Below are 26705 nucleotides of genomic sequence, written 5' to 3'. Positions count from 1 at the left end.
AGGGATAAGCATCCTAATTTCAATGTTTTAGTTTAATCAACACACAAGTTTCAGTCACCATTTTTACTTTTAACTCATTGTCTGCCATTGATGGCGCTAGAAGTCCAATCCATTTGAAGTGGGAGGGTCTGGCCAGTCCTCCTACTTTGGATGGATTTGACGTCTACTAGTGATGAACTCATTTAAAAATTGCAGCAAAAGGATGACTGGACGTCTATTATCATCAATGGCACAGAAAGACTTGAACAAACAAATGACAACACAAACAAAACTTGAACAGTCTGGAAAAAAAGCCTTTATTTTTTTTGTTTTGAATCTTGGGGGAAACTACGACATGACACACAAGGATGAAGCGCCAAAGAAAACGTAGAGGGAGTGCTTTCCAAGTCTATTAGGATTCCACGGGTATGTTGTGTATACCCAGACGGAACACGTCGTTGGTACACACCCAGTTGCAGTTCTGTAGCTTCAGCATGAACACTTGGTGGAAGGCCATCGGCGGATCGTTGTCAGTCTGTCGGAAAAGCAGACAAAATTTGAGGAAAAAAAACTTTTTTACAAACTACTTTTGTATGCAGCTTACCTTTAACTGTCCAAACACCATTATGAGGATGCTGTTGTCTACAGTGGGTTGAACATCTTGGTCTGTTATAATATGCTTAATTTGCTGGAACGGCATACCCTGAGTGAGTCAAACCAACAGGAAAAAATTAATCCCTCATTTTTTGGGAAATTTAGTAAAATACAGGCAATAGATACCTTAAAGTTTTTTTTTCCCGTTCATAAATGTGTGCAATACTTACAGTCAGTTTGCCAGCGATGGCTTGTCTCCCATGAAAAACCATTCCTTCCCATGTCAGAGTAGCACCTTCCGCCTAAGAAATGACAATAGACAAATTGAGTTGCTAGCCAACGACGAGCAATATTAATGAAGCAAACTCACGTAAAGGTTAGCCAGTTCCATCCTGTTGGTGTTATCAAACTGGTTGTAGTACCACTGCACAAAGCCTTCGCCGATTTTTTGACATAAGTCATTGTCGCACCCCTGCATGACTGACAGCCTAAAATAAGGGGGGGGGGGGGGGGACATATTAGTGTCATTTTAATTAATATGGCGCTTGGATATGACAGTCTTATTCACAGAGCATTAGGCTTCGTGAATCTCGTGAGGATAATCTGTTTTAAAGTTTACTGGGCAGATGACGTTATCGTTGAGCCTCATTGAGTCCCCTCAAAGTCGCTCTATAAAACCTAACTATTAATAACATGAGGGTAGGCAGCGCTAAAAACAAGCCCAACTGTTAGCTGGAGATGCTAACTCATGCCTACAGTTAGTTTACGTTGGACGTTTCCCCAATTTAGCTCCAAGCTACAGTCAGCAATAAATATATCTTGATTAAATTAAACAAGTCTTGTTAAAACTGTTTCGTTTAATAAGATAATGTCGTACTCACAAGTTTTAAGTCACTTTGTTCTATAGCCAAACCTGCATTGAAATGACGCGTGAGGGCCGATGCAATGGACGACTCAGTTCACCTCTCAACTCATGACGTCACAAACATACCAGCCAATGGGAATGCGAAGTGAGCTCACGCGCGCTTTGTTCGGTTCATAATGCTTGCTGATTGGTCTTAACCTAGCTCAAAATTGGATGTGATTGGCCGGCGTGTTCGCTCTGATTTAACTGGCTTTTCTCGTTGTTGTACTACAAAACTTCTAGATATTTTGTTTCATGAGATAGTTAAAAAAATAATGTGATAGTTTAAAAAAAAAAAAGTAAATTACTATTTTTTTTTTTAAATAATAAAAGGGCCATCTATTTTACAGATGACAGCCGTTATGAAGACGTCGCTAGTGTTCTGCGCACGCGCACATCTAAACCTCGTTTTGTTTGGCCTACGATCGGGTGACCATATTTTGATTTCCAAAAAAGAGGATACTCAGCCCGGCCTCAAGATACTTGAATTTTACTCAAAGTTCACTCAAAGATGCCTATATCACTTTAATATATTTAAAGTGTGCCCCTTCACTGTGGATGGAAAAATGCGCTATGAAAATAAATAAATAAATAATGACTAATATATATATATATATATATATGTATATATATGCATACCCATGGAAATGTAGTCCAGTCAATAAACATACACACAGTAGGTTATGTGCCAACTAAACATTTTATAAATTACTATAGCGACAATTGTCCTTGACAAATTATTATTCCCATTCAATTGATATTCTCATGCAATGCTCTAGATTGCACACAAACAAAAAACGAAAAAAACTGATAAACTATTCAACCAGCATGTTTCCAAACGTAGCAGTTCAAAATTACGTTTCCCATAATGCGTAGCATGGTTTAGCTTACGGTTAGCTGAGGCAAAAATCAAACTTTGCTACAAAAGTTTACAATCATCGGCAGCGCAACGATGCGACATCAAACGGGATTTTACAGTCAAAGCTCCGACAGAAGTCAAAAGTTGCCATTATATACGTATTTATCGTAAAAAAAAAAAAAAAACTTAGCAACTGGGCAGGCGTTGTGGCCAATTCGTCAACCCAGTAGATGGCCTCAACATAGGGGTAAACTGCCAACAAAAACAAGTAGAACAACTCCTTCCCTCCCTTCTAGTAGGAGCCGTCAACTGCTGCCACCCAGCGGCCGGAGGGATTCTCTTCAAATTGGTCCCGTGAAAAATCATAAAAACCAGACATTTTTATGAATTTATAAAACCTGCCCGGACGACGAGGATACAACGTGAAAGTAGGACTTGTCTGGGCAAAAGAGGACGTTTGGTCACCCTAGCCTATGACAAACTAGCGAGCCTTGACAAAAACGAGACAGACAACGAAACCACATTATTTAAAAAAAAAAACTTTTAATACTTACTCTCAAAATGTGCTCAAAATAATCCCGCAACGTCTTATTTTAGCAATCAGACATTGCTGTAATCATCGTGATAAACAATGAAGCTGACGTCACATCACAGGTCCACTTGGCTGCCGAAAAGCTCAGGCACAGTTTCACTATAGTATACAGCCAAACTTCAGCTTAAGTCAATGTGCTTTTTCAAATGACAACCACGCAGCCAGTAAGAAACAAGAAGCTATGTATACAATTAGCATTTTTAAATGGAAGACATGTAACACTTGAGGTCCATATTGCTCATGGTGATTGAATAGACTGATTGGAAATTAACTTAGGACAACATGCACATTATGAAAAACTTTACAAAATAAAATTGTCTCAGGAGATGCATCAGGCCTGTACAAAGCTAAGAACCAGCAGAAAAGAAGACCGTTGAGGCACTTTTTAAATAATAAAATCTTTTTTTTTTTTTGCTACAGTTAAGTGTCACTTCACGTGCTTCCGTTGACTTGTTGGTAAAGAGAAGAGTCAGCTATTAGCGTCGTCTTTACGACTGTTCTGTTGGCTGCGACGTGACGATGTAATCGTCCGTGCGGAACACTCGTGGGATTTCTTGATGGTGTGGATGTTGTGGCGTTCTTCGTGGACTGTTTGGTTTCTGTCATAGAAAACAATGGTTAAAATGAATATTTATATTTTAATACTTTATATTTAGCAAGGCTCACATTTAAGAAGCCCGGAACGCTCATTGTGCGGAAAATCTTCTTGAAGGCACCCGGTAGCGTGGCCACTTCTCCCTCAGCATGGGTCAACTGCTCCTCCATGGCGCTGACGTTGGCACCCACCATTTTGACAAAGCCCTGCAAGTGTGCATCAATGTCTGAACATTCTATTTGGAATTGATTTACCACAACAACAAAAACCTAAATAAAGCCTTGCTAATCTTCTCAACTATGAAGGCGGAAAAATAATTATTTACACTACAACAGCTGTGGCTCACCTCTAACTTGTCGATCCGTCTGTACAGTTGCCTCATTTCCTCTGACTTTTGCTGAATTTGAGGTAGGTTTTCACTCACGATCTGTGTCGTGTCGCTACGAATCTGCAGTCAGCAACACAAAAGGCAAACAATGACTTTCTGTAACATCAGACTCTGAGTGCCCTCTCCCTTACCATATCCAGCATGCCGACAAACTCGTCAACTCTGGTCAACATTTCCTCCAAGCTTTTCTCCAGGCACAGAATCTGGAAGCGGAATAGTTAACAAATAGTAAGGCTGCAATAATTAATCAATTAATAAATGATTTGCTAACGAATTTGATCATCGATTTTTGCCGGCGGCTATGAGCACTCCCGTTTGGGTCTTTGTTTGTGCGTAATGTGAGGCTGCGCGCACGGGCAGTGAGAGAGAGAAGAGAGGGAGTTCACTGCTACACTCAGGTTGGTTGCTGAATCAATAACTTTACGAAGTGTCAAGAGTTCGATTGTCTTTTTTCTTTTCGATCCAGTGTGCGTCTGTTAAAGGTGAGTGAATGATGCCAATTGTATTGTTTGTATTCTTTGTTGATGGGACGTTACTACTTACCACAGAGCGCTTAGGCTGTTAGCGATTATGCTAATCAGTGTCTTAAGTGTCAGTTTGTTTTGTGTTTTGGATAAGCATATTTGCTCGAGTTATTGTTAGATATGAAAATTGTCTAATTTCTTTTTTATAAAGAAACCACACACATAAACCAATTCATATAACAGTTTAGAGCAGGGGTTGGGTGAGAGATCCATGAACACCACATATTTTTAAATGTAATTCAGTGAGAGCCATACAATATGTTGCAAACTAAAAATAGAAGTAATGTGTGCATTTTATGTAATTTCACCACTTTTAAAGTCTCTGAATTCTTTTTAATAACATTGTTATGCTCTTGCTACTCAATGACGAGTATTTCTTACCATTAATTCGACTTCTGGTGCTGCATGGTTATCAAATTATCTCACTTTTGAATGGATGTAAAAGATCCGAGCTGGACATAAATGGAGTCAGTGATAAAAATCTGTCATAAGTATTCATTAATGCCAGTGATAGTGTCATGTCATAATCATGACGGTCTTATAGCAGTCTTTTGATGCTTCTGTCAAATAAAGTGTTACCTATATTAACCCAAATAAATCAACAAGTAAGCCGCACTGGACTATAAACTGCAGCATTCCAAATGAGGGGGGAAAAATAGCAGGTTATAGTCTGAAACTTACAATACTTAAACAGTACAGTTGTAGACTACAAAACGAAAATATTCGTTTTGAAGGAAATGCTAATCCAAGTTGTCTTTATTGTTACTTACTGACAACATGCCTATTACAAATTCAAGTTAAATTGTGAAGTTAATTGGGGGGGAGTGACATTTATCCGACTAATGGCTGAATTGTTTACTTAATCGGCCGATTAATCGATTATAAAAATAATAGTTTGTTACAGCCCTAACAAATAGTAAGACAAAGTTCAAATATAATAGATTTGGCTTGATTTTTTTTTAGAAACCCACACATACAGAAGGACCTTTGTATTCAAACTATACACGTGCTCTGCTGTCACAAGCGTTCACTTAACATCGAGATTGACACTATAGTTCTTTTGTGTTTATATATTTGCTAGACAGTGGCAAAACTAACACGTGTACAAATAAATCCAGCACAGAAGTATATTCAAACTCCATAATTGAAGTTCTTTGGTGGCTGTCTCAAAGTTGCTAGGCGGAACTGGTCGTATTCTGCCTAGCAACAAGTGTCCGCCAAAATGTGCCAATAAAATTGGAACAATTTCAAAGTGATGGACGCTGCCGCCTTTCTTCCTGTAGCGTCGTCTTTTAACGTTTTGCGAATTGTTTAGCTTAATAACAGACAAAAGTGGGTTTAATAAAGGTAAAGAGTACAACTACGGTTTGCTAGTCACTTCCGAAGCTAACCAGGTGAGTGTTTTTGTTAAATGTTCACCTCTTCTCCCGCGGTGGCCTTCACGTAGGAGGAGTACGCGATGGCGGTTTGGACCAGGTCGTCGTCGAGCCTTTCGGGAGCGTTCTGGGACGCCGCTGCCGCCACCGCCTCGTGAAAGCTCGGACTGGGCGACGCGACGACGTTAGCCGCCGCGCCGAAGCTGGGGCTCTGCGACACGGTGCCGCTGCTGAGGATGTCGCTGACCATCGACAGGCTGCTGGCGCTCTGGGACACGATGCCGCTGTCCCGGCTAATCTCGGCGCTCGACTCCTCCAGGGGGGACAGGAGGCCCACCCGCTCTACGCGACGGTGGTCCATGTCGCCTGACTCACTGGAGATAAGGTGAGTGCTAGGTTGACACTGGCTTCAACGCTACTGCTGTGTTTGCATAGTCAGCTGATGAGATCACGTGACTAGTGAGACGCCAGCAAAGGCGAGGGTAAAATCCACAGATATCACGCTAGATGTCTTAAGGCGTAGTCGGCGGCGTGAGTAACTGGCGGCCATCTTATGTCGGTAATATTAATCAACTCGAGGTAGTTTTTCCAAAACTAATGTTGCAACTTTGAAATATACCAATTCTCAATTACTATTTAATCGCTTAAAACTGCAACTATTAATCGATTAACTCGAATAATTTGAGAAAAAAAAATTGAATTAAATTTTATCTGCTTTTCGTTTAATTAAAGTGGCGTTGTAATGGTTTGTTTTGAAAGGGTTTGCATTTGCTTTTATTGATTTGGGTGGATACACTGCCCTATGGTGGCAGCAGTGAATATGACATAACTCATTGCACATGGCTAAATCCAGCAGCTCCCTGTTAAGACCAACATAAGCAAAGTTTTTGAGCAATTATTTTTTTACAGTTTGAGGCTAAGCTCAGGTATTTCAATTTATTTTTGAATGAAAGTGCAATCCTGCATAGTTTGAAGAAACACTCGGAAATTTTATTTTGTATCCGCATTTAATGCTCTTTTGAAAGTGCAATCTTAGCAAGCCTTTTTTTTACATCTTCTAAAATTGATTCTGCAACACATTAAATGTTCCTAATCCGATTACTCGGTTATTCAAACTAACTAGTTGATAAGATAATCGATTGCTAAAATAATCGATGGCTGAAGCTCTACTTTATTCTTATGTCTTCTCATGTACTGCATTTTTTGTTGGTTGTGTGATTCCTGATTAAAGATCATATATATATATGTAAGACTTTTAGCCAAAGGATTCCATGGTTATTAGTCCCATTGAGCCCACTCAGACTTTTGTTTTTGTGTGCCTTTATTTTTCATGTCTTTGGGGCTACATACCAAATTCATTGACAAAACAATGCTTATACGACCCCTCAAAATTCAGTTCAAAATTAAATGTGTGCTAAACACACCCGCAAACAAACAGTATTGTCCTTTCTACCCCCCTACCCACAAACACACACACACACACACCATTACCACCACGTCAACATTCTTTTCCAGTGTTTTCCTTCAACCGATAACAGAAGAAGCACATTCAAAAATGTGTAAACGGATGACATTTAACATACAGTATATAATTGTACGAATACTACAATTTCTGGATCACCTTACAAACAAAAACTAAAATGAATATTTAATTAGGCCAATAGAAATAATAGCAAGATAATGATAACAGTTAGCTAGGGGAAAATAATTAGATATACTGTGTATATATGTGTGTGTGTGTGTGTGTGTGTATATATATATATATATGTATATATATAATATACATAATATATACTCTTCAGTGTCTTCACTTTTACTGTACCCAATCTTGTTGTTGTGCGGAACCTTTGACCAAACGCTTTTGTTTCTACACGGTAAGCATTTTCGCTACTATTGACGGCATAATGGCGAGACATCTTCGCTTCGTTGCTCGGACTATAATGGTTCGAGATGGGAACTTGGATGAGGCTTACAAACATCTCAATAGGTAATCATTTTCTTAATCTCCTTTTCATATTGTTATACTGTGAAATTTTGTCTTACGAGCAAGAATTCGCGTTTTAATTAATGGTCGCCACCGAACTGTGCCGAACTATCCTTCCGCTCAATGTCACTGAAATGCGCATGCGTAAACTCGAACGCACACACCGAGTGGGTTGTCCCGTTGACGTGATACGGAGGTTGTGTTCGCCATATTGAATGTGTCAAATTTTACACATAAACTTCCAAATTGAAGGACTGCACTTTGTAGAGCGCCTTTATACAAAGTGCATACATGTACAATAACATTGAAGGCATTCATTCATTCACTCACCCACCTCGTAAACAGTTTTTTCCATGACAAAATTTCAGTTTATTGAATTACTAGGGTAATGGAAACGCAGCTATTGACTCCCTTAACATCGCAACAAAAAACCTGGCATATCTAAATGTGTACCCTGCTATAGATGGCATTGACTGAGATTTGGAGTTTTTCCACAGGGTCCTCACCCAAGACGGGATCATTGAGACGGTGAAACGCAAGCGCTACTATGAGAAGCCCTGCATTGAGCGTCGGCGAAAGAGCTATGAGAAGTGTAAGCGTATCTACGATACTGAAATGGCCAGGAAAATTGCTTTCATCTCCAGGACAAACCGAATGGATCCTTGGCTTGGTTCTTAGTTGTTGTGATGAGGACTTTCACTATGGAACGGTTGCTGCAAGATGGGGAGAGAAAAAAGGAAACTCAGCTCAATATTTTCATCACCAAGTGAAAAGACAGAAAGGATGCAGTTTTTCTCGTCTTTTTTTTTTTGTCATGCCACAAACATTTGTGTGAAACATTTATGTGCTTGTCGAAAATAGATTCTTGCTTCATATTTTGTGTATCCATAATGTATGTACAACATTTTGCGCAGTAAAAATGCTGGTCATAAAAAGATTATCGAAAATGTTTGATTGCTATTTGATACCAAACTGTCAACTAATTTTTACAGCATTATTGATATTTTAAGTAAATAATTTTACGGAAGTTAAAGCTGCCTCTATTTTATTGGGTGGGTTATTGAGAAAATCCATGTGAACACAAGAGGATTCCTCCCCGACAATAACATTATACAGTACTTCACACTACTGCTGTTTGAGAGATTGAAATAGAGCTGTAGCTATCGGTTATTTTAGTAGTCGATTAATCTATCAACTAGTTAGTTCAAATAATCGAGTAATTGGATTAGAAACATTTAATGCGTTGCAGAATAAATGTTAGGAAATGTAAAACAAAGGCTTGCTAAGATTGCACTTTCAAAACAGCATTAAGTGCGGATACAAAATAAAATTCCCGAGTGTTTCTCCAATCTATGCAGAATTGCACTTTCATTTAAAAATAACTACCTTAGTTTAGCCTCAAACTGTATTAAAAAAGTGCGCTAGGTTAAATGCAATAATTTTTTTTTTTTTTTTTTTTTACAATGCTCTTAACAAATCGTTCAAACACAATACCACAAAAATGGCAAAATGTACCTGTAAACTAAATTATGACTGCATAAAAAAAACCTAGCTCAAACAAAAACTTACCTTATGTTGGTCTTAACAAGGAGCAGCTGGAGTCAGCCATGTGAAATGAATTATGTCATATTTACTGTTAGCACTAGAGGGCAGTGTATCCACCCAATCAATAAAGCTAAATACAAACTTTGAAAACAAACTATTACAACGCCACTCTTAATTAAACGAATACTCGAAGCAGCAAAATTTAATACGATGCTTTATTTCTAATAGAATTACTCAAATTAATCGATTAATCGTTGCAGCACTACATTGAAATATTTAATGTGGTAATGGTTAACACTGGCTGACATCAAATAAATGAGATTAAATGCTTGTATCTCCAGGTTTCATTTATTTTTAAATATTTTACCCCAGTTTGGATTATATACCTTCATGTGTCTTTGTTTCTGCAACCTGACTATCAAAGGGTGGGTGAACCCGACAACCCAAAATGCGGGGGTCCCCCTTCACAGAGCTGCTGGCTGTTTTCCCCCCTGAAATGCCTTCCTATGTAAAGTCGTGTTTACAGATCACATCTATGTGAAAACATTTTAGCCTGGTAAATTACTACTGCGCTAACTTTATAAAAATAATCATCGCCATATAAATCTGTTCGGATTCCACAGGGTTCTTTCAAAAAGTCTAGGACTTCATCCACCTGCATAAATATTATTAAGAGAAAACTACATTAATCTCCTAACACCAGGGGTTAATTTGTAGTGCTTGATTTTGGCTTCACTGTGTTCCGGGACTTATTTGGGCAGATCCGGCACCTCTCGTGTGACATTAAAAAAACAACTTTGTGGCATCTGGGGAGTAAGCAGCCAGGATCAAACGGTATTTCAACATGCCAAAAAGACAGTTGCATTTACAGTCTTTTTTTCAAAAAGAAGAAAAATGGTTCAAAACGAGCCAGGTTCACGGACAGCCAGGCAAGCCGGGGCAGGAGGCTGCTACCGTGGCAGCAGCTGGTCAGGTTCAGCACCACCCGATGTGGGGGGCAGCTACAGCGCCAGCAGTCAGCCAGGTGGACCACCAACAGCCGGAGCAACAGGCAAGTATCCTGGCATCAGCTAGCCCGGTAGAGCAGCTAGAGCAAAAGGCGGGAACTGAGACATCAGCTCGATTACAGGAAGATTCAGAAGGAGAGGAGAGCGCACTGAGCGGAGAAGAATGTGGGACATCCAGCGACAGGTCAGGGATGGGATGCACAACTATTTGGACAGCAGCTCAGTTCAAGGTGAAGCAGACTTACTACCAGCACTCTCGTACCACTAATGAAGTTAAACAACAGTATCAAGTGTACTATTGATATTATATATCGGACCACAACATCAAAATGTGTTCATAATGTGAGCTAATTTTTTGAGCTTTCTGATAGATTTAATCTTTCACAGAAAGTAGTTCCTTTGCCTTTAATATTACTCTAAACCATGTTGTCCTAGCAACGTAAACAAATTGCCGTCTTCACACTTAACCTCGCCGATGTTACGCTAATACAATAAAGTTGATAACACTGTTTTTATCTATTTTCCATTTATTTGCTTACATGGGCCTATACAATAATTACAACTGTTATTGGAATAAATTATTATAGAAGTATAATGAATTAACGGATAAATATGTTTGTTAACCACAGACTCAAGGCACGGATATAACAGCATAGTGATACATTTGGTGATGAGGTCCTAGCCATGTATTAATCATTTTGCCATAAACCATGATTAATACATGAAAACTGACCAATCAGTTATTTGTGTTATTTATTGTGATCTCAAATTTATTTTTTATTTTTTACAAGTTAGACCTGGTAAACTACTTGCTGACTGTGTACTGCAAATCCCACCTGTGGTTATGTGGGCAATTGCCCATGCTGTGCAGAGTATAGCCTAAATAATTGTAAATTGTTGTCATAACATTTCCTCCATGGATATTATCCAAAATTGAGGCTTGTAATCCCCACAGCATGGCAAGTGGGCATTTGCGTGCTGTTTTCAGCACCATTTTCTGCGTATGTTCCGGGACCTGTGCCCGTCTCGTTATCCCTGCGCTGTCATATGTACTTTGTGCTCCAGCACCTTATGATTTACAAATTAGGCACTGCATAACACTTAAGAGAGATTGTATGGAATGTGCCAAAAAGAATAAATAAATAGATATCAAGAGAAATAACACTGGGATTGCCAAAATCTCACTCGCCCCTAATTTCTGAGAGGAAAGTTTGAAACACTTCAAAATCATTCTGGTGGCATCTTCAGACCACAGGATGGTACCCTGAAAGGCGCAAGTCTGGCTTCAGCTCCAGATCTGCTCAAATATTACCATATGACTGCAAATCAGAAATTGTCTCGGAATGGCAAAGGTTTTGTGATACAGAAAACTTTGTCACATTATTTTTCTTTCTTTCCAGTCTATTTAAAAAAAAAAATAATGAAGTTACTAAAACAGTAAAAGCACAAATGAACTTGGAAACAAGTGTTTTCGAATCACACGTCCTCGAAAACTAAACAACACGGCAAAAAAGTATTTATACTCAGTTACTTTTAGTCAAAATTTCAAGTCAACAGACGCAGGCGGCTGCCTCGTGATGCTCGTTTCGTTACGAGGCCATACTCGCAACACGTGCAGCTGCGGGGGCTACAGCCAATCAGCTCTAGGAAGCCTGGCCATTGGTCACGCCTCCCAGCCAATGTGGCACGAGCCAGGAATTCCTCAACCAATCAGAGGTCTCTAGCCACACCGCACGTGTATTCCCCTTTGCTTGAGTTATACTTGAGCATGTTGACTAGACTCTACTGTACAGTGGATGCAAATGCGATTGAAAAGGAGATGGGATTTTAATACTTTAACTTTAGTTGTTTTAGTGGTTGCTCTGTGTCTTCCTTGAGCTTTACCTTAATTTATTTGATATAATATCCGCTTTTTCAGAACGCTACGTCGGAGATATAAAGGTGAGATTCTCAAATTCTAAAATTCTAATCAGTATATGAAGATGACCAATGCATTACTCATGTTTTATTTGTTAATATAACATAAATAAATACGTCTTGTTTGTTGCATCTGTGCTTTCGAGCCGAAGCTATTTGCGTTATATACGTTTTATTTTTAAAGTAAATCTCTCAGCGTATTATTGATAGTAATAATGGGCTGACATTTGCGTTTTAGAAATATATCCGTAGGCCTAAAATAGGTTTTAAAAATCTGTTGCACCCACTTGAGCATGACTCATGGAACGTGCCGCTGAATGTTTGAGGCACGTGTAGGAATATATAAGCGTCATCCTCTTTCGCATTTGGTTTAATAATGACTACTAAATGAATTTAAATAGACAGCTTCAACGCACATATTCGTTTTTTGTTGTTGTTTTTTTAAAATTATTTTTTTCTAACATTGCCTGAGCTAGACAATGCTCTTTGGAAAAAATAGATCTACAGTACAGTACTTCTCAGTGTAAATTATATTGGAACTACTTTGAACAGTTAAAGTTTTTTGATTTTCATATATATAAAATGTACATTTATGTTTTTAATTATTCGACGTGTTCATTTACAAACAATTGTTCAATTGCTCCTGTCTTGTAATTAAATTGCTACAACATAGTAGTCCAACCGAATGCTGTCACCTACAACTCTACCTGGTGAAACGTTGTGCGTTACATAAGGAGAAAAAAAATGGCTTGGCCTGGTATTATTATTTTTCCGCGTTATTTTTTTCCTTTGAATGTGATTTGGACAAAGCTATAACCTACTATGCTCACGAAAAATCTATTCCCAAGCTTTTTCCACTTTTGGTAAATTGCCTGTACTCGTCAATATAAAACATGAAGGATAAATGATTAGTCACTCACAGCAAGGTGGGCTGAGGGTCACAGCAAGGTGGGCTTAGGGTCTTATTTTGTTTTTCCCCATCCAAAAAACAGCCATTTCGGTTCAAATTTGTCATGCTTGCGCTTTTTCTCCATACAAGGCATCCACAATGGCAGTATGCGCGCATGCTGAATAGTTTACAGACTACTACTAGGCTACTACAAAGACAGCGTTCTATTTCATCTACAGTGTTTGTTGGAGATTTTGTATTAGGGGAAAAAAAGCACCCGTGTATTATAATGCAAATCCCCACAGCTAGATGGCGCAATGACACACAAACACATTTGAAAACTAAAAGGTCCAATAAACCTTGGTTTAACACCCAACAGCACTCTGCACACCGGCAGCTTAACAGCAATAACAAACAATAATATGGCTACAATGCAAGCTATTTAAAGTTCTCCATGGTCTAAATTGGCAGCTAACGTTTCCTCACCGCGCACTTTTATAAACTATCATAATCATGTTTTTTGTCCTGGAAGTGAATTTTAGAAAATTGTTTTTGTACAGAAAAAAAAACGCTAATTCGTTTTTGCACCATGTTCATGCCTCCTCTGTCAACAGTTAGCTTTTCCATTCCAATAGCGCCTTAGCCAACATGACCCAGTAGCAAGCTAGGTGTCATTATTAACGAAAAAAACTTTTCCAACATATATATTTAATCCCCAATGTTAAATACCCAATTGTTTCAATATATTTTATTCATCGATTTATTTTTTTTAACAACAAAAAAAAAATGTACCAAAACTATTTTGTCCCCAACGGGGATTGCGTAAAAGGGTTTATTGAACACACACAAAAAAACATGCGATTGCAAAAAGGGAGCAATAAAAAGGGTCCGTAACAGTAGGTTGGAATCAATAAAAAAAAAAAAAAAACTCAAAGGGAAAATCGTGGTGAGAGGCAGACAAATGAAAAAAATAAGGCAATGATGCAATTAGCAACAAAGGGATATACAAACTGTCAAATGGCATAAAGTCAATATCTTGGCAAGTCGCTTAGGATCGTTTTAAAGACACTGCTGATGAGCTGGAATTAGATGCAGGTATCACATTGGGATCTAATCCCACAGATCTTTAACAAAACAATCGGACCAGCAGCAAAATGTGACAAAATCATGCCAGTCGTCATACTAGCTTCGCTTGCTAGCTAGCACAGCTCCATGGGTCAAGCATGTACTAAATATTATAGATTTTTAAATCAATGACAATAATATATGTGCTTCTAATAACATATTTTAGTAAAACAGAACAATTGTGGCTTATTAGAGCCTACAAGTCTTTAAGTCCGAGGCTCCCTTAAAACGTTGCAAAACAGGGGTGACACAGCAACGTATCATTAGCACCATGCTGCTACGACAAGGAGAAATAAGACCTGGAACATTCAACAAGTTCAGTTTATAAATAGAACTTACCAAGATGTGAGCAGGAACAGTCATTTGTCCACTATTTTCCACCTCAACGATCTCACTTTTCATCTTCAGATATGAATCCATTGGCTCCTTCTTCTCAGTGGCCCCCTTATGAACTGCATCCATCCACTCTGAACTACATTCTTAGCGAGAGCGAGCTGACTGAAGATGAAGTTGACATTTTTTCGGACGAAGAGGAGGACTTGGGGGCTTGCAAAGTCTTATCAGACTATGACGGATGCTTCCGAGGTCGTCTGGATAAGATGTACGCCAGGACAAAGAGAGCCCACCACACTGTACGTGTTAGCGGTAGAACCAAGTGTCACCTTTCTCCCGGTGCCCCCGCCGTTAGATCATCATCACCCTCAGCAGGAGACATCGCGTTCACTCAGAAGGTTAGCGCTTGAAAAAACTGTTCGTTTTATTGATATTTGCTTCTAAATAGATGATTATATTTTTCCATTTTTTAGTGTGGAGATTTACACATCTTCATCCATCCTCTGATGGAGCTTCTTCACGGACTTAAAACTGGCAGGTTTGATAAAGGTACGACTTTAAGCTATGGCGAACAAGCCTTTACACCATATCCAAGTATATCCGAGTAGTTTTGTGACCAAATTGCATATTACATCCACAAACATGCTTGACAACTGTTCTTATGGATTTTTTCATTATTTTAAATGATAGTCTTTACATGTGGACTATCCTTGCGGCAGGTTTAACCAGTTTCCAGCAGAGTGTTGCCATGGACAGATTGCAGAAAATTCTGGGAATTCTGCAGAGACCTCAAATGGGGTGAGCTCAAAAAGAACCTTGTGATCAGCCCCAGTACTGCAATTAATGCCTTCTAAGTGCTAATCATTATCTTTCCCGTTGCAGGGAGAGATACCTTCACAACTTGTTGCAGATAGAAGGGATGCTAAAACTATGGTTCCCTCAGGTGGTCCATAGACCCACGACTGCATTAGCGCAAAGCTTCACTCCGAAATTCATAACTCACTGGCGCCAAAACCAGCTTTGCATGCCAGTTAAGGTGAGCAATTTATTAATTATTGTACAGCAATCATGAACAGACTGGGGTGAAGTACTATACTAGGCCCTGCAATTGAGTCAATTTCTCCTCTTGATGTTGCTCAAGTGGTATGAAAAAGTATCTGAACCTTTTGTAATTTCTCGCATTTCTGCATAAAATCACCCTCAAATGTGATCTGATCTTTGTCAAAATCACACAGATGTGAAAACAGCGTCTGCTTTAACTAAAACCACCCAAACATTTATTGGTTTTGAAGGAAAAGAGTCGATTCTTCCATGTTACAGGTTGTTTTATACTTATAACGATCAGGAGATGAGGACACAGAATTCGGGAATAAAAAAGAAACAAAGAATTTACATTTAAAGACAGACAAACAGAAAAGACAAGACATTAATGGTACCAGGAGACAAAGAAAAAGTGCTCCCCGCCTCTCAGCTCCTACACATTTTCTTCCCTTACAGAGATAAGAGGCAGAGTGGAGTAGATACAAGCACTCATTGGGGCCGTGCTTTTAATTGGCAAAAGCTTTGTAATCTCTCCCACAGCAACTATAAATATTGTGGGAAGAGACGTGGGGAAGAATGACAGGAGTTAATCTTTTTCTTAACACCCTGTAGTGTACCAAACACAGAGAAGATATAGCATTTGCAGCCACCACACACAGTCATGGTTGCACCATTTCTCATCATGCATTTGGGCAGAACAGTCGCTACAGTATCATTTACTGAAAGATCAACAAATACACTAGATGGCAATATTTAGTCACAATATACAAAGTCACATTTATCCTTTAAGAATTACAAGTCTTTCTATCCGTGGATCTCTTTCACAGAAAGAATGTTAATAATGTTAATGCCATCTTGTGGATTTATTGTTGACCTTTTTACTCCAATATTATAATGAAAACCTGAAATTTCGGCTTTTAGTTTTGGCCACCCCAAGATTTTAAGTGGCCCCATCTGGCCACCCCTATGAAAAATTTCTGGAGGGGCCACTGTCACTGGCATAGTCCAATATCTCTTTGCACACATCAACTATATGTAAAACTATTGCCAAGAATGGTGTTCATGGGAGGCCATTGTTGCTCGTTTAATGTTCACAAAAGACACTTGGACAATCCACAGAAGTTTTGGCCAAATATTTTGTGGACTGATGAAACCGAAGTTTAATTGTGTTGGAGTAACACACAACGTCATGTGTGGAGGAAAAATGGAACAGTTCACCAACATCAACACCTCATCCCCACCGTGTAGCATGGTGGAGGGAGCATCATGATTTTGGATTGTTTTGCTGCCTCAGGGCCTGGAGAACTTGCAATCATAAATGGAAGAATGAATTCAAATGTTTATCATCAGTTTTGCAAGAAAATCTGAGGCCGTCTGTCAGACAGTTGAAGCTAAAAGGAGAATGGCTGCTGCAACAAGACAATGATCCAAAACACAGAAGTAAATCAACTTCAGAATGGTTTCAGAAGACCAAAATACATGTTCTGGAGTGGCCAAGTCAAAGTCCTGACTTGAACCCCGTTGAGATGCTGTGGCATGACCTAAAGACAGCGATTCATGCCAGAGATCCCAGGAACCTGACTGAACTACAGAAATTTTGTGGAGAACAATAGCCCAAGATTAGTCCTGATCGATGTGCCAGACTGATCTGCAGCTACAGGAAGCGTCTGGTTGAAGTTATTGCTACCAAAATATTAAATGTGATGGTTCACTTACTTATTTTTTTCCCCCTTCTGTTATTGTTTGCATGCTATCCTAAATATGAAAATCTATAAATGTTTGGATGGTTTTAGCTAAAGCAGACAGTTTTTTTTTCATCTGTGTGATTTTGACAAAGATCAGATCACATTTGATTGTGATTTCATGCTGAAATGTGAGAAATTCCAATAGGTTCAGATACTTTTTCGTACCACTGTATTTAGATTTTTTGTTTTTTTTTCTATTTCCTAAAATTGATTCTGCAACGCATCAAATGTTCCTAAACCGATTATTCTAACTAATTAATCGTAATGCCGTCAAACGATTAAAATTTTTAATCGAGTTAATAACAGCTTAAGAATTAATTAATCGTAATTAATCGCAATTAAAACCATCTATAAAATATGCCATATTTTTCTGTAAATTATTGTTGGAATGGAAAGATAAGACACAAGACGGATATATACATTCAACATACGGTACATAAGTACTGTATTTGTTTATTATAACAATAAATCAACAAGATGGCATTAACATTATTAACATTCTCTTAAAGCGATCCATGGAGAGAAACACTTGTAGTACTTAAAAGATAAATGTTTGTACAAGTTATAGAATTTTTATATTAAAACCCCTCTTAATGTTTTCGTTTTATTAAAATTTGTAAACTTTTCAATCAAAAAATAAACTAGTAGCTCACCATTGTTGATGTCAATAATTACACCATGCTCACTCATGGTACTAACCCATAAAATCAGTTGGACCCAAGCACCAGCAGAGGGCGCCAAACACCAAAAAACAAGTAACAAGCGGACATTACACTGTACTGTCATCTTAAACTGTTTGACTGGGGCATGTGCGTTAATTGCGTCAAATATTTTAACTAGGGCTGTCAAAATTATCGCGTTAACGGGCGTTAATTAATTTTTAAAATTAATCATGTTAAAATATTTGACGCAATTAACGCAGATACCCCGCTCAGACAGATTTAAATGACAGTACAGTGAAACGCTCACTTGTTGTGTTTTATGGCGTTTTGCCGCCCTCTGCTGTCGCTTGGGTGCGACTGATTTTATAACCCATGAGCATTGTGGAAGTAATTATTGACATCAACAATGGCAGGCTGCTAGTTTATTTTTTGATTGAAAATTTTACAAATTTTATTAAAACGACAACATTAAGAGGGGTTTTAATATAAAATTTCTATAACTTGTACTAACATTTTTCTTTTAAGAACTACAAGTCTTTCTATCCATGGATCGCTTTAACAGAATGTTAATAATGTTAATGCCATCTTGTTGATTTATTTTTATAATAAATAAATACAGTCCTTATGTACCGTATGTTGAATGTATATATCCATCTTGTGTCTTATCTTTCCATTCCAACAATAATTTACCAAAAAATATGACATATTTTATAGATGTTTTGAAATGCGATTAATTAATTTTTAAGCTGTAATTAACTCGATTAAAAATTGTAATCGTTTGACAGCCCTAATTTTAACGTGATCAATTTAAAAAATTAATTACTGCCCGTTAACGCGCTAATTTTGACAGCCCTAATTAATAGACTAACTGATTACGTAAATGTTTGATAGCTGCAGCCCTACACTGTAGTTCACATTACAATGTGATTTTATCTAAAATGTTTGTACCCATTTCTTTTTGTCATCTTTACAAGCACTATTGATGGATCAGATTCCACTAATCCAATGCCATATTTTACTATGAGACCACAATTTCATTCTAGAAACGAAAGTTCACCTGGTCAGATTCAGACTGCCCTGGAATTGACCTACCTAAGAAAAAGATTCGCCAACATGAAAGCTGCCAATCTTTGACGCCGGCCGACTTTTCTCTGAACACAACAAGGAAGCAGGAAGCTCCGGACGATGCAAGAACTACATTAACTGGGGACAGCCGGACCAAAAGACTTGAGTTTACAAACAACACGCTAAGTTGGGCGTCACGTGTACATGTCAAAGAAGAAACACAGGAATGTGTAATACATTCCCCCTCACCTACCGACCCTTCAGTAACACAGGACGAGTCAATATCTTCAAGTGCTGATGTTTATCCTGCTGATTGGTACAGTAAGGACACTGCATTATGCTCATCTGAGTGAAGGTTCAAGGCTTCAATTCCATGCACATGAATGGAGTCAGCCTTTACCATGTCAGCAAAAAGGGTAAGGAGTCAATGTCTCTCAAAGTACTTATCTCGACATAAGTACCCCTACTTGAGGATTATAGGACTCCAGGGTAACACTCGGTACTAGAGTTGTCCGATAATTACTTTTTAACCGATAAACTATATTGTCCAACTCTTAAAAATCCGTACGTGGTTGTGGACTTAACATATTATGGCTAATCGTATTGTGATGCCCCACTGGATGCTTAAATAATGATAAATGTAACAACTTCAAGGTTTCCCAAATAGAGTTGGACATCTGTGTCAATAAGCATCAAATGGCATAACTGCTGTGACCAGCCCTTGTACAAAGGCAAAAGGCTTCTACATTCACTTTGAAGGCAACATATATATCGACTCAAAACCAATGATGAAAAGCTGATGTCGATATTATCCGATATCATTTTAAGATGCTTTTAGCGGCAACCCGATAACATCACAGAACTCTACTTGGTACATTTTACAGTGCCAAACTGGAATGTATTCTAGTTCTTACCCTTCAAAATTAGCGCTTTGCTAATTAAAGGTGGGTTTTAATTTTTCAGGCTTCTAGGGTAGCCACGTACATTTTTCAGAAATAGACTTGTTAAATAATTGGATATGCGGTTAATTTTGTCACGCCCTGAAATGTCTGCCTTTTTGGTATGTTGCTAAAAGGTGTCTAGAAACATGTTGGCATAATCTCCACGTCCATATCTTTACTCTAGATTATTGAATCAAACATTGAAGTAATTACATACGAATGACTATTGCACTTTATATTTCCTCTAATATTTATTTCAAGCAATGCAGCCCACAAGCATTTAATGTGAAGGCTATCATTTAAAAGTTATAAAATGGACAGCAGCGTTGCTATTGTCTGTGGGGGCTCCAAGCAAAAAAATTGGCAGACAACATATATAGATATAACGCATTTGAATAGATATTCATTGAATGGTAAATAAATAACGTCAAATAAAACAAACTTACACACTTTAAGTTTCACTTTTCATGAAATCCAATGACAGTGTCTAGTGGTAGTTGCTACGGCAGATGGGGTGGAGCCCCACAAGGGGGACTAGCTACTGTGGAGTTGTTTTAAATGGCCAATTCCTGGCGTTTCTGAGGAGTAGATTTTGCCTGGTCTCGGGTGCCCCTTTATTGGCCGGGGGCCCCAAGCAACTGCCTTGCTTGCCTAGCCGCTTGCCCAGCCTCTGCAAATATTTTACGTCACTGCTAAAAGGGTATCCTGTAATAAAAAAAAATGCACTCCTTAAATGTAAGTATGTGAAGGTAACAGTGGAAAAAAAACTTGGAATGCCTTAACAATGTTTCAGAAGAAAATGAACAGTTATACTTGATTTCCAAGTAGATGAATAGGATGCTATTGCACCTTATGAAATGGCTGTACAATTATTGATGAAATCTTGGCATAAGAGAAACAGTACTTACTGTACCAACTGTGATTCAAACTTTACTATTAGTAGTTTTGTGAATTTGTGTTGTACATTAACACAATTGTCTTTTTTGAATTTTAGCACTTTAGCATCAAAGATGATACAATTTATTATTTTAGGATTTTAGATGGAATCAAACTATGTAACATTCTTTTTTCCATTTCGTTTTTTTATCTGACGATTTGTGTAAAACCAACCTAAGCAATGCTTTTATGATTTTTTTTTTATTGCTGCTGTTTTGCAATTAGACATTTTTTTAAATTGTTATATCTAACAGTATTCTGAAGACATTGTAAACCAATTCCTTGCTTTGATTACATTTGTACTGGCATGTTTCAAATTAAAATCATCCATTTTGAATGGTCTACATTTTGTCGCTAGTATCATGAAACGGCATTTCAGTAGATCCATTCAAAAAGTGCAATTTATGTATTGTATGCATTCATTACGCAAAAACTGATTATTTCAAATGATCATTTATTTTTATTTTTAAGATTATAATTGACAAATAATGAAAATCCCAAATTCAGTACTACATAAAATTGGAATATTGCACTACCTATGATAGATGAAAATATTATATATATATATATATATATATATATATATATATATATATATATATATATATATATATATATTAGGGCTGTCAAACGATTAAAATTTTTAATCGAGTTAATTACAACTTGAAAATTAATTAATCGTAATTAATTGCAATTCAAACCATTTATAAAATATGCCATATTTTTGTTGTTGGAATGGAAAGATAAGACACAAGATGGATATATACATTCAAAATACAGTCCATAAGGACTATTTGTTTATTATATCAATAAATCAACAAGATGGCATTAACATTATTAACATTCTGTTAAAGCGATCCATGGATAGAAAGACTTGTAGTTCTTAAAAGAAAAATGTTAGTACAAGTTATAGAAATTTTATATTAAAACCCCTCTTAATGTTTACGTTTTAATAAAATTTGCAAAATTTTCAATAAAAAAATAAACTAGTAGCCCGCCATTGTTGATGTCAATAATTACTTACACAATGCTCATGGGTGCTGAAGCCTATAAAATCAGTCGCACCCAAGCGCCAGCAGAGGGCGGCAAAACTCCATAAAAGACCATTAACAAGCAGTTCACTGTACTGTCCTTTAAATCTGTCTGAGTGGGGGGAGTGCATTAATTGCGTCAAATATTTTAACGTGATTAATTTAAAAAATTAATTAATGCCCGTTAACGCGATAATTTTGACAGCCCTAATATATATATATAAATGTTGGCCAACTGAAAGGTATGAACATGAAAAGTGTGAGCATATTCATCACAAGACAATTTGTTTTATGATATGACTGTATGACTGACCCGTATCATATCATGATTTTGGCCTATGTGTAACAGAATTGAAAGACTTTATTTGGAGATGGCGGATTTTATTTTTTGACAGCTGTGTTGTCTTCATTAACCATTACGATAACGAAAATAATTAGTCAAGGAACACTTTCATGCCAACAACGAGACAATAACGAGCTAAAAACATGTTTTGGGAGACGTAACTTTGGGAAGCATGAGGATACGAATGCCAGTTTTCGTCTGATGAGACGAATATGCGCAATAGTTTCCGTCACATGTTCACAATGTGTGACATTTGATGTGTAGTTAGCCTGCATCGTAGCAGTGTCTGGTAGTGTCACTCATGTGACCTGCTGCGCCCCCTGGCTCTCCAGTGTGGTCTGCAGTCTCCATGCACACACGGTAAGATTTGATTTCTTGACTTAGCCAGAGAGAAAATGCAATGTTGCTTTATCCTTCTGTGTGGAGTGGTCATCACACACGAAATGTAACTCGTGGCATTAGCATAGCATTCGCATTATGCTAACAGCGAGTGACCTCTTAAATGCTCGGACCACCTTTTTTTTTTTACATACCTCTCGTGGCGTCCAGGTGGGTATAATTAATTGAAAATAATGTACTGTTTGTCAAGTTCAAATATGAATCCTTAGGTAGACATTTATAATATTACACAAAATAAGGAGAGACGGCACTCAATTTGGTTGAAAAGCTTGCAAGGAGAAAGAGGGGGAAACTATCCAGCTTCCGCGATCGTCCTAACTAGCCCCTCCTTCACCTCGCTTTTTATTTCGGATGGCCCTAGCAAAAGACGGTTGTGTTGCCCTAAAAGGGAAAAAGGGGAAGCAAGCTGGCGACACCTCTTGTCTTTGTTTGGCTATGTGTGTGCATGTTGGTGGAATTATATACATATGTGTCAGCACATTTCAGCAAAGAAAAGCGGCCTCTTCCGACCTTGACGAGACAAGACAAAACATTCTTTCTTTGTGAACAATAATAATATGCAAAAGCATTTATTCATTGCGGGCAGCAATTGATAAAAGCAAATATATAATAACAACTTGATAAATATCTCATCAAATACATTTCATGAAGCAATAGCATTTGGTAAGTAATAAAATGCAACAATATGATTCCTTGAATGTTTTTAAGTTGACCTGCAGAACCTAGGCTGGTTTAAACCGGTCAGAATGACAGGGCAGTATTATCAAGAGCTATACATGTCTATAGTTATCAATTCCAAAAATGTCTCTTACTGCAATCAATCATGGAACATCCTATTATAGCAGTCAATACTTTATTATGAGCCTTCATTGGTAAAAGCAAATATTTAATAACCATTTAATAATTATCACTGTTTTCCTGCTAAGTGTGTGTTATCACCAAGTTGGCATTATCCTTGTAGACACTTCAATATAGTACGCGCTCGTCTGTCAATGTTCATTTGAAAAATCCGGAAACCTTTATTTTTTTATTTTTGGAGTAACATTTTTTAAGTTTACAGACGAGAACATTTAGATGAAGACAAACACATTTTGAGATTACTAAAATATGACAAAGACTAATAAGTATTCTCGTCCAAAATACTAAGATGAAAATTAAAACGGTGGCCAAAAAAGACACTGGCCTTGAGTTTTCATAAATTAAAAAAAAAAAAAAAAACTAGACGATGACAAACACGTTTTGACATGACTAAAATATGGCTAAGACTAATAAGTATTGTCGTCCAAAAGACAACAGTGTATCACAAAAGTGAGTACACCCCTGGCATTTCTGCAAATATTTAAGTATATCTTTTCATGGGACAACACTGACAAAATGACACTTTGACACAATGAAAAGTGATCTGTGTTCCGCTTATATAAAAGAGTTAATTCATTTTCCCCAGAAAATATAGCCATTAATATCTAAACCCCTGGCAACAAAAGTGAGTACACCTCTTTGAAAAAACGTACATCCCTAAATGTCCAAATTGAGTACTGCTTGTCATTTTCCCTCCAAAATGTCATGTGACTCATTACAGTAGTGTTGTCAGCATTGCTGCAGAGATTGAAGAGGTGGGGGATCAGCCTGTTAGTGCTCAGACCATACGCCGCACTCTACATCAAATTGGCTGTCACCCCAGGAGGAAGCCTCTTCTGAAGACGGTACACAAGAAAGCCCACCCATGTCATCAGACCATAGAAAATGGTTCCAGTAATCATGTGCTTTGTTGACATGTCTTCAGCAAACTGTTTGCTGAATCTCAATAAATACATGAAACACACACACACACAAATGAGGGAGGATGCGCTTCTTCGCGGTTTTTCACTTATCGCGGCGGGTTCTGGTCCCCATTAACCGCGAAAAACGAGGGATAGCTGTACTTTACGCACGACTGTTTTGCTGAGGCTTAAAATGTGAACAAAATGTTGAAACATATAAGCATAATGTTACTTTAGCTTTTTCTTTCACTGTGAATATTTTTTAGGATGTTGAATTCCCACAGACGGATATCCGCCTAGGACCGGTGTTCCACTCGCTTTTTCCGGCTGGAAACGCGGAATTTCAGACTTCACAGTACAAAGTACTGCGACGCACGAAGTCTTCCTTAGTTGATGGAGCAGGCTGCATTTGAAAAGCAAAATTTGTACTGATACCCTACCCACTTGCTTTGCTGTCCTACACGCGTTAACTGTGTATGGTTACTAGACGCACAAAGTGAAATAGCTAATATTTCCCTATTCGTAACGGCAATGGCCGCTCACGGCCACCCAGTCCGTGCTACGGTAAGCTAGTCCTTAGCCATAGCTAACTTTGGTGCGTTTTAGCAAGGACAAGGTAAAGTAAACAAGGCATGGCAACGGGAAGTGCTCGCGATTTAGGTGCCTCTTTTGAGGCTGTACTAGAGAAAAAGTTACTCAACGTAACCAACACAATGGACTCCATTCAAGGGCTGTCAACGTGGTGCATCGACTACAAGAAGTACCACAGCATGATAGTGCGACAGTGGACCAAGTGCTTAAAGAAATGTAAGTAGCAATAATTTTCCTATCCTGAAATGTTTGTTTGTATAAATATGAAATATTTTATTCGAATTGCTGTGCAACTCATTTATGAATACGAAGAGTATGCATTGCTATGAGCTTAGCCGTTTCCAAAGTAACGCCTGAGTTGACAGTCAAGCACTACTTGGCACTACTTGTTTGGTCGCCCACAGGTTGTCGTCTCCTCTGTATCCAATAGATTGAGTGTGAAATGAATAAATACATTAGCAGGAATATCTCTTTTAATTTAGAATCATATTCGAGGTAATGTGCGGAAATAGTAGCTAGCTCCTTCCTTTATTGTTAATCCATTGACTGTTTAATAACTAAAAAAAAAGAATACTGGACCCGAATCTGTTATTTGTCTGGGCTTCAAAACTACTTTTCCTATTGAAAATTATGTAAATTTATCTTATATACTTGAGGTTTACTTCGACACCATCATTAGAACCTTTATTTATTGTACAGGTGTAATTTTAAGCAGTAATCCTTTCATAATCAGAATATTGGCAGTAACCAGGTAATGGTACAGCTCATTGCACGGTGGAATATGCTTTTTTTTAAAAAACAGAAATCTAGTTAACAATTTCCTGATTGCCCTAGGCAACAAAAAATAATGCCATGTTAAAACAGAGTAATACCTATTGGCCGAGCATATGAAAATAATATATACAGTAATTATTGTTGCAGGCATGCAAACTTGCCACTTTTCGGCGAAATTTCGCCGTTTTGAAATCAAAATGGGTCATTCTTCTGAATCACGTAGATCCGAGGAGAAGGGGGGGTTGTCTGTCAACGAGCGAGTGAAACCATTAACTTCAAAACTGCAGTCCATGCTCAAAACTAGTGATGCACGATAATACTTTTTTCAACCGATATCGATAACCGATAATTTCCTGCCCCTTCCGCCCGATAACCGATAATGTCACGCCGATAATTCTATTCAAATATGCGTGTAAAATTTTAAAGTATACAAAGATCAAATGTTACTGTGCAAGAATGTAATTTAGTGCTATTTTTTTCCACATCAAATGTGAACAAGTAGTAAATTCCAACATCTAAACAATGGCAATGACATTGTGTAATGGTAAGCTTTTGGCAACAATTACTTGGAGAGTAGAACAACCAAGTTGCACAAAAATGCCTTTAAAAGTAAGCCATTCCTAACATATATCACATTACTACACTGCAAAAACACCTCCTTAAAATTAGCAGAATTGGACAAAACTGTTGAATGTGCACATTTGGAGACTAAATCAAGTATATAATTATCGGATTGCATTATCGGTTGAATTTCGTTTTATCTGCATTATCTGTGAGACGTCATAATTGCCATTATCGGCCGATAA

General features: G+C 37.8%; 5 protein-coding genes across 9 annotated transcripts in view; 3 read left to right on the top strand and 2 right to left on the bottom strand.

Moving 5' to 3' along the window:
- Positions 1-272: 272 nt before the first annotated feature.
- LOC130910824 (nuclear transport factor 2-like) lies at positions 273-1575 on the bottom strand. Of its 2 annotated transcripts, none has more exons than XM_057828399.1 (5): positions 1487-1575; positions 944-1061; positions 804-875; positions 584-682; positions 273-514 (listed from the first exon to the last, which is right to left on the bottom strand). In XM_057828399.1, the coding sequence occupies exons 2-5, from the start codon at positions 1049-1051 to the stop codon at positions 392-394; spliced, it is 402 nt and encodes a 133-aa protein (XP_057684382.1). In that variant the 5' UTR covers positions 1052-1061; positions 1487-1575; the 3' UTR covers positions 273-391. The 2 variants fall into 2 exon arrangements, with proteins under 2 accessions (XP_057684382.1, XP_057684381.1); XM_057828398.1 differs by having other exon boundaries at positions 1455-1567.
- Positions 1576-2254: 679 nt separating this feature from the next.
- On the bottom strand, positions 2255-6250 carry bloc1s4 (biogenesis of lysosomal organelles complex-1, subunit 4, cappuccino). Its single transcript, XM_057828732.1, has 5 exons — positions 5855-6250; positions 4043-4114; positions 3870-3971; positions 3595-3729; positions 2255-3527 (listed from the first exon to the last, which is right to left on the bottom strand). Exons 1-5 carry the CDS (start codon positions 6170-6172, stop codon positions 3417-3419), a joined length of 738 nt encoding a protein of 245 aa, XP_057684715.1. The 5' UTR covers positions 6173-6250; the 3' UTR covers positions 2255-3416.
- Positions 6251-7655: 1405 nt separating this feature from the next.
- On the top strand, positions 7656-9599 carry mrps21 (mitochondrial ribosomal protein S21). The gene is made up of 2 exons (XM_057828736.1): positions 7656-7798; positions 8293-9599. The coding sequence occupies exons 1-2, from the start codon at positions 7716-7718 to the stop codon at positions 8471-8473; spliced, it is 264 nt and encodes an 87-aa protein (XP_057684719.1). The 5' UTR covers positions 7656-7715; the 3' UTR covers positions 8474-9599.
- Positions 9600-12108: 2509 nt separating this feature from the next.
- Positions 12109-21338, top strand: LOC130911009 (uncharacterized). Its single transcript, XM_057828729.1, has 6 exons — positions 12109-12288; positions 14687-15009; positions 15085-15160; positions 15331-15409; positions 15494-15647; positions 19103-21338. Exons 2-6 carry the CDS (start codon positions 14689-14691, stop codon positions 19475-19477), a joined length of 1005 nt encoding a protein of 334 aa, XP_057684712.1. The 5' UTR covers positions 12109-12288; positions 14687-14688; the 3' UTR covers positions 19478-21338.
- Positions 21339-24875: 3537 nt separating this feature from the next.
- Positions 24876-26705, top strand: part of rprd2a (regulation of nuclear pre-mRNA domain containing 2a) — a 31666-nt gene continuing 29836 nt past the window's right edge. For all 4 annotated transcript variants that reach the window (XM_057828710.1, XM_057828707.1, XM_057828709.1 and 1 more), the window contains exon 1: positions 24876-25341. In XM_057828710.1, the coding sequence (XP_057684693.1) occupies positions 25167-25341 (175 nt within the window). In that variant the 5' untranslated portion in view covers positions 24876-25166. The remainder of the gene's footprint in view (positions 25342-26705) is intronic.

Source organism: Corythoichthys intestinalis, chromosome 22, assembly GCF_030265065.1.
Source record: "Corythoichthys intestinalis isolate RoL2023-P3 chromosome 22, ASM3026506v1, whole genome shotgun sequence".
NCBI lineage: Eukaryota > Metazoa > Chordata > Actinopteri > Syngnathiformes > Syngnathidae > Corythoichthys > Corythoichthys intestinalis.
This window is presented reverse-complemented; position numbering and strand designations above follow the sequence as displayed.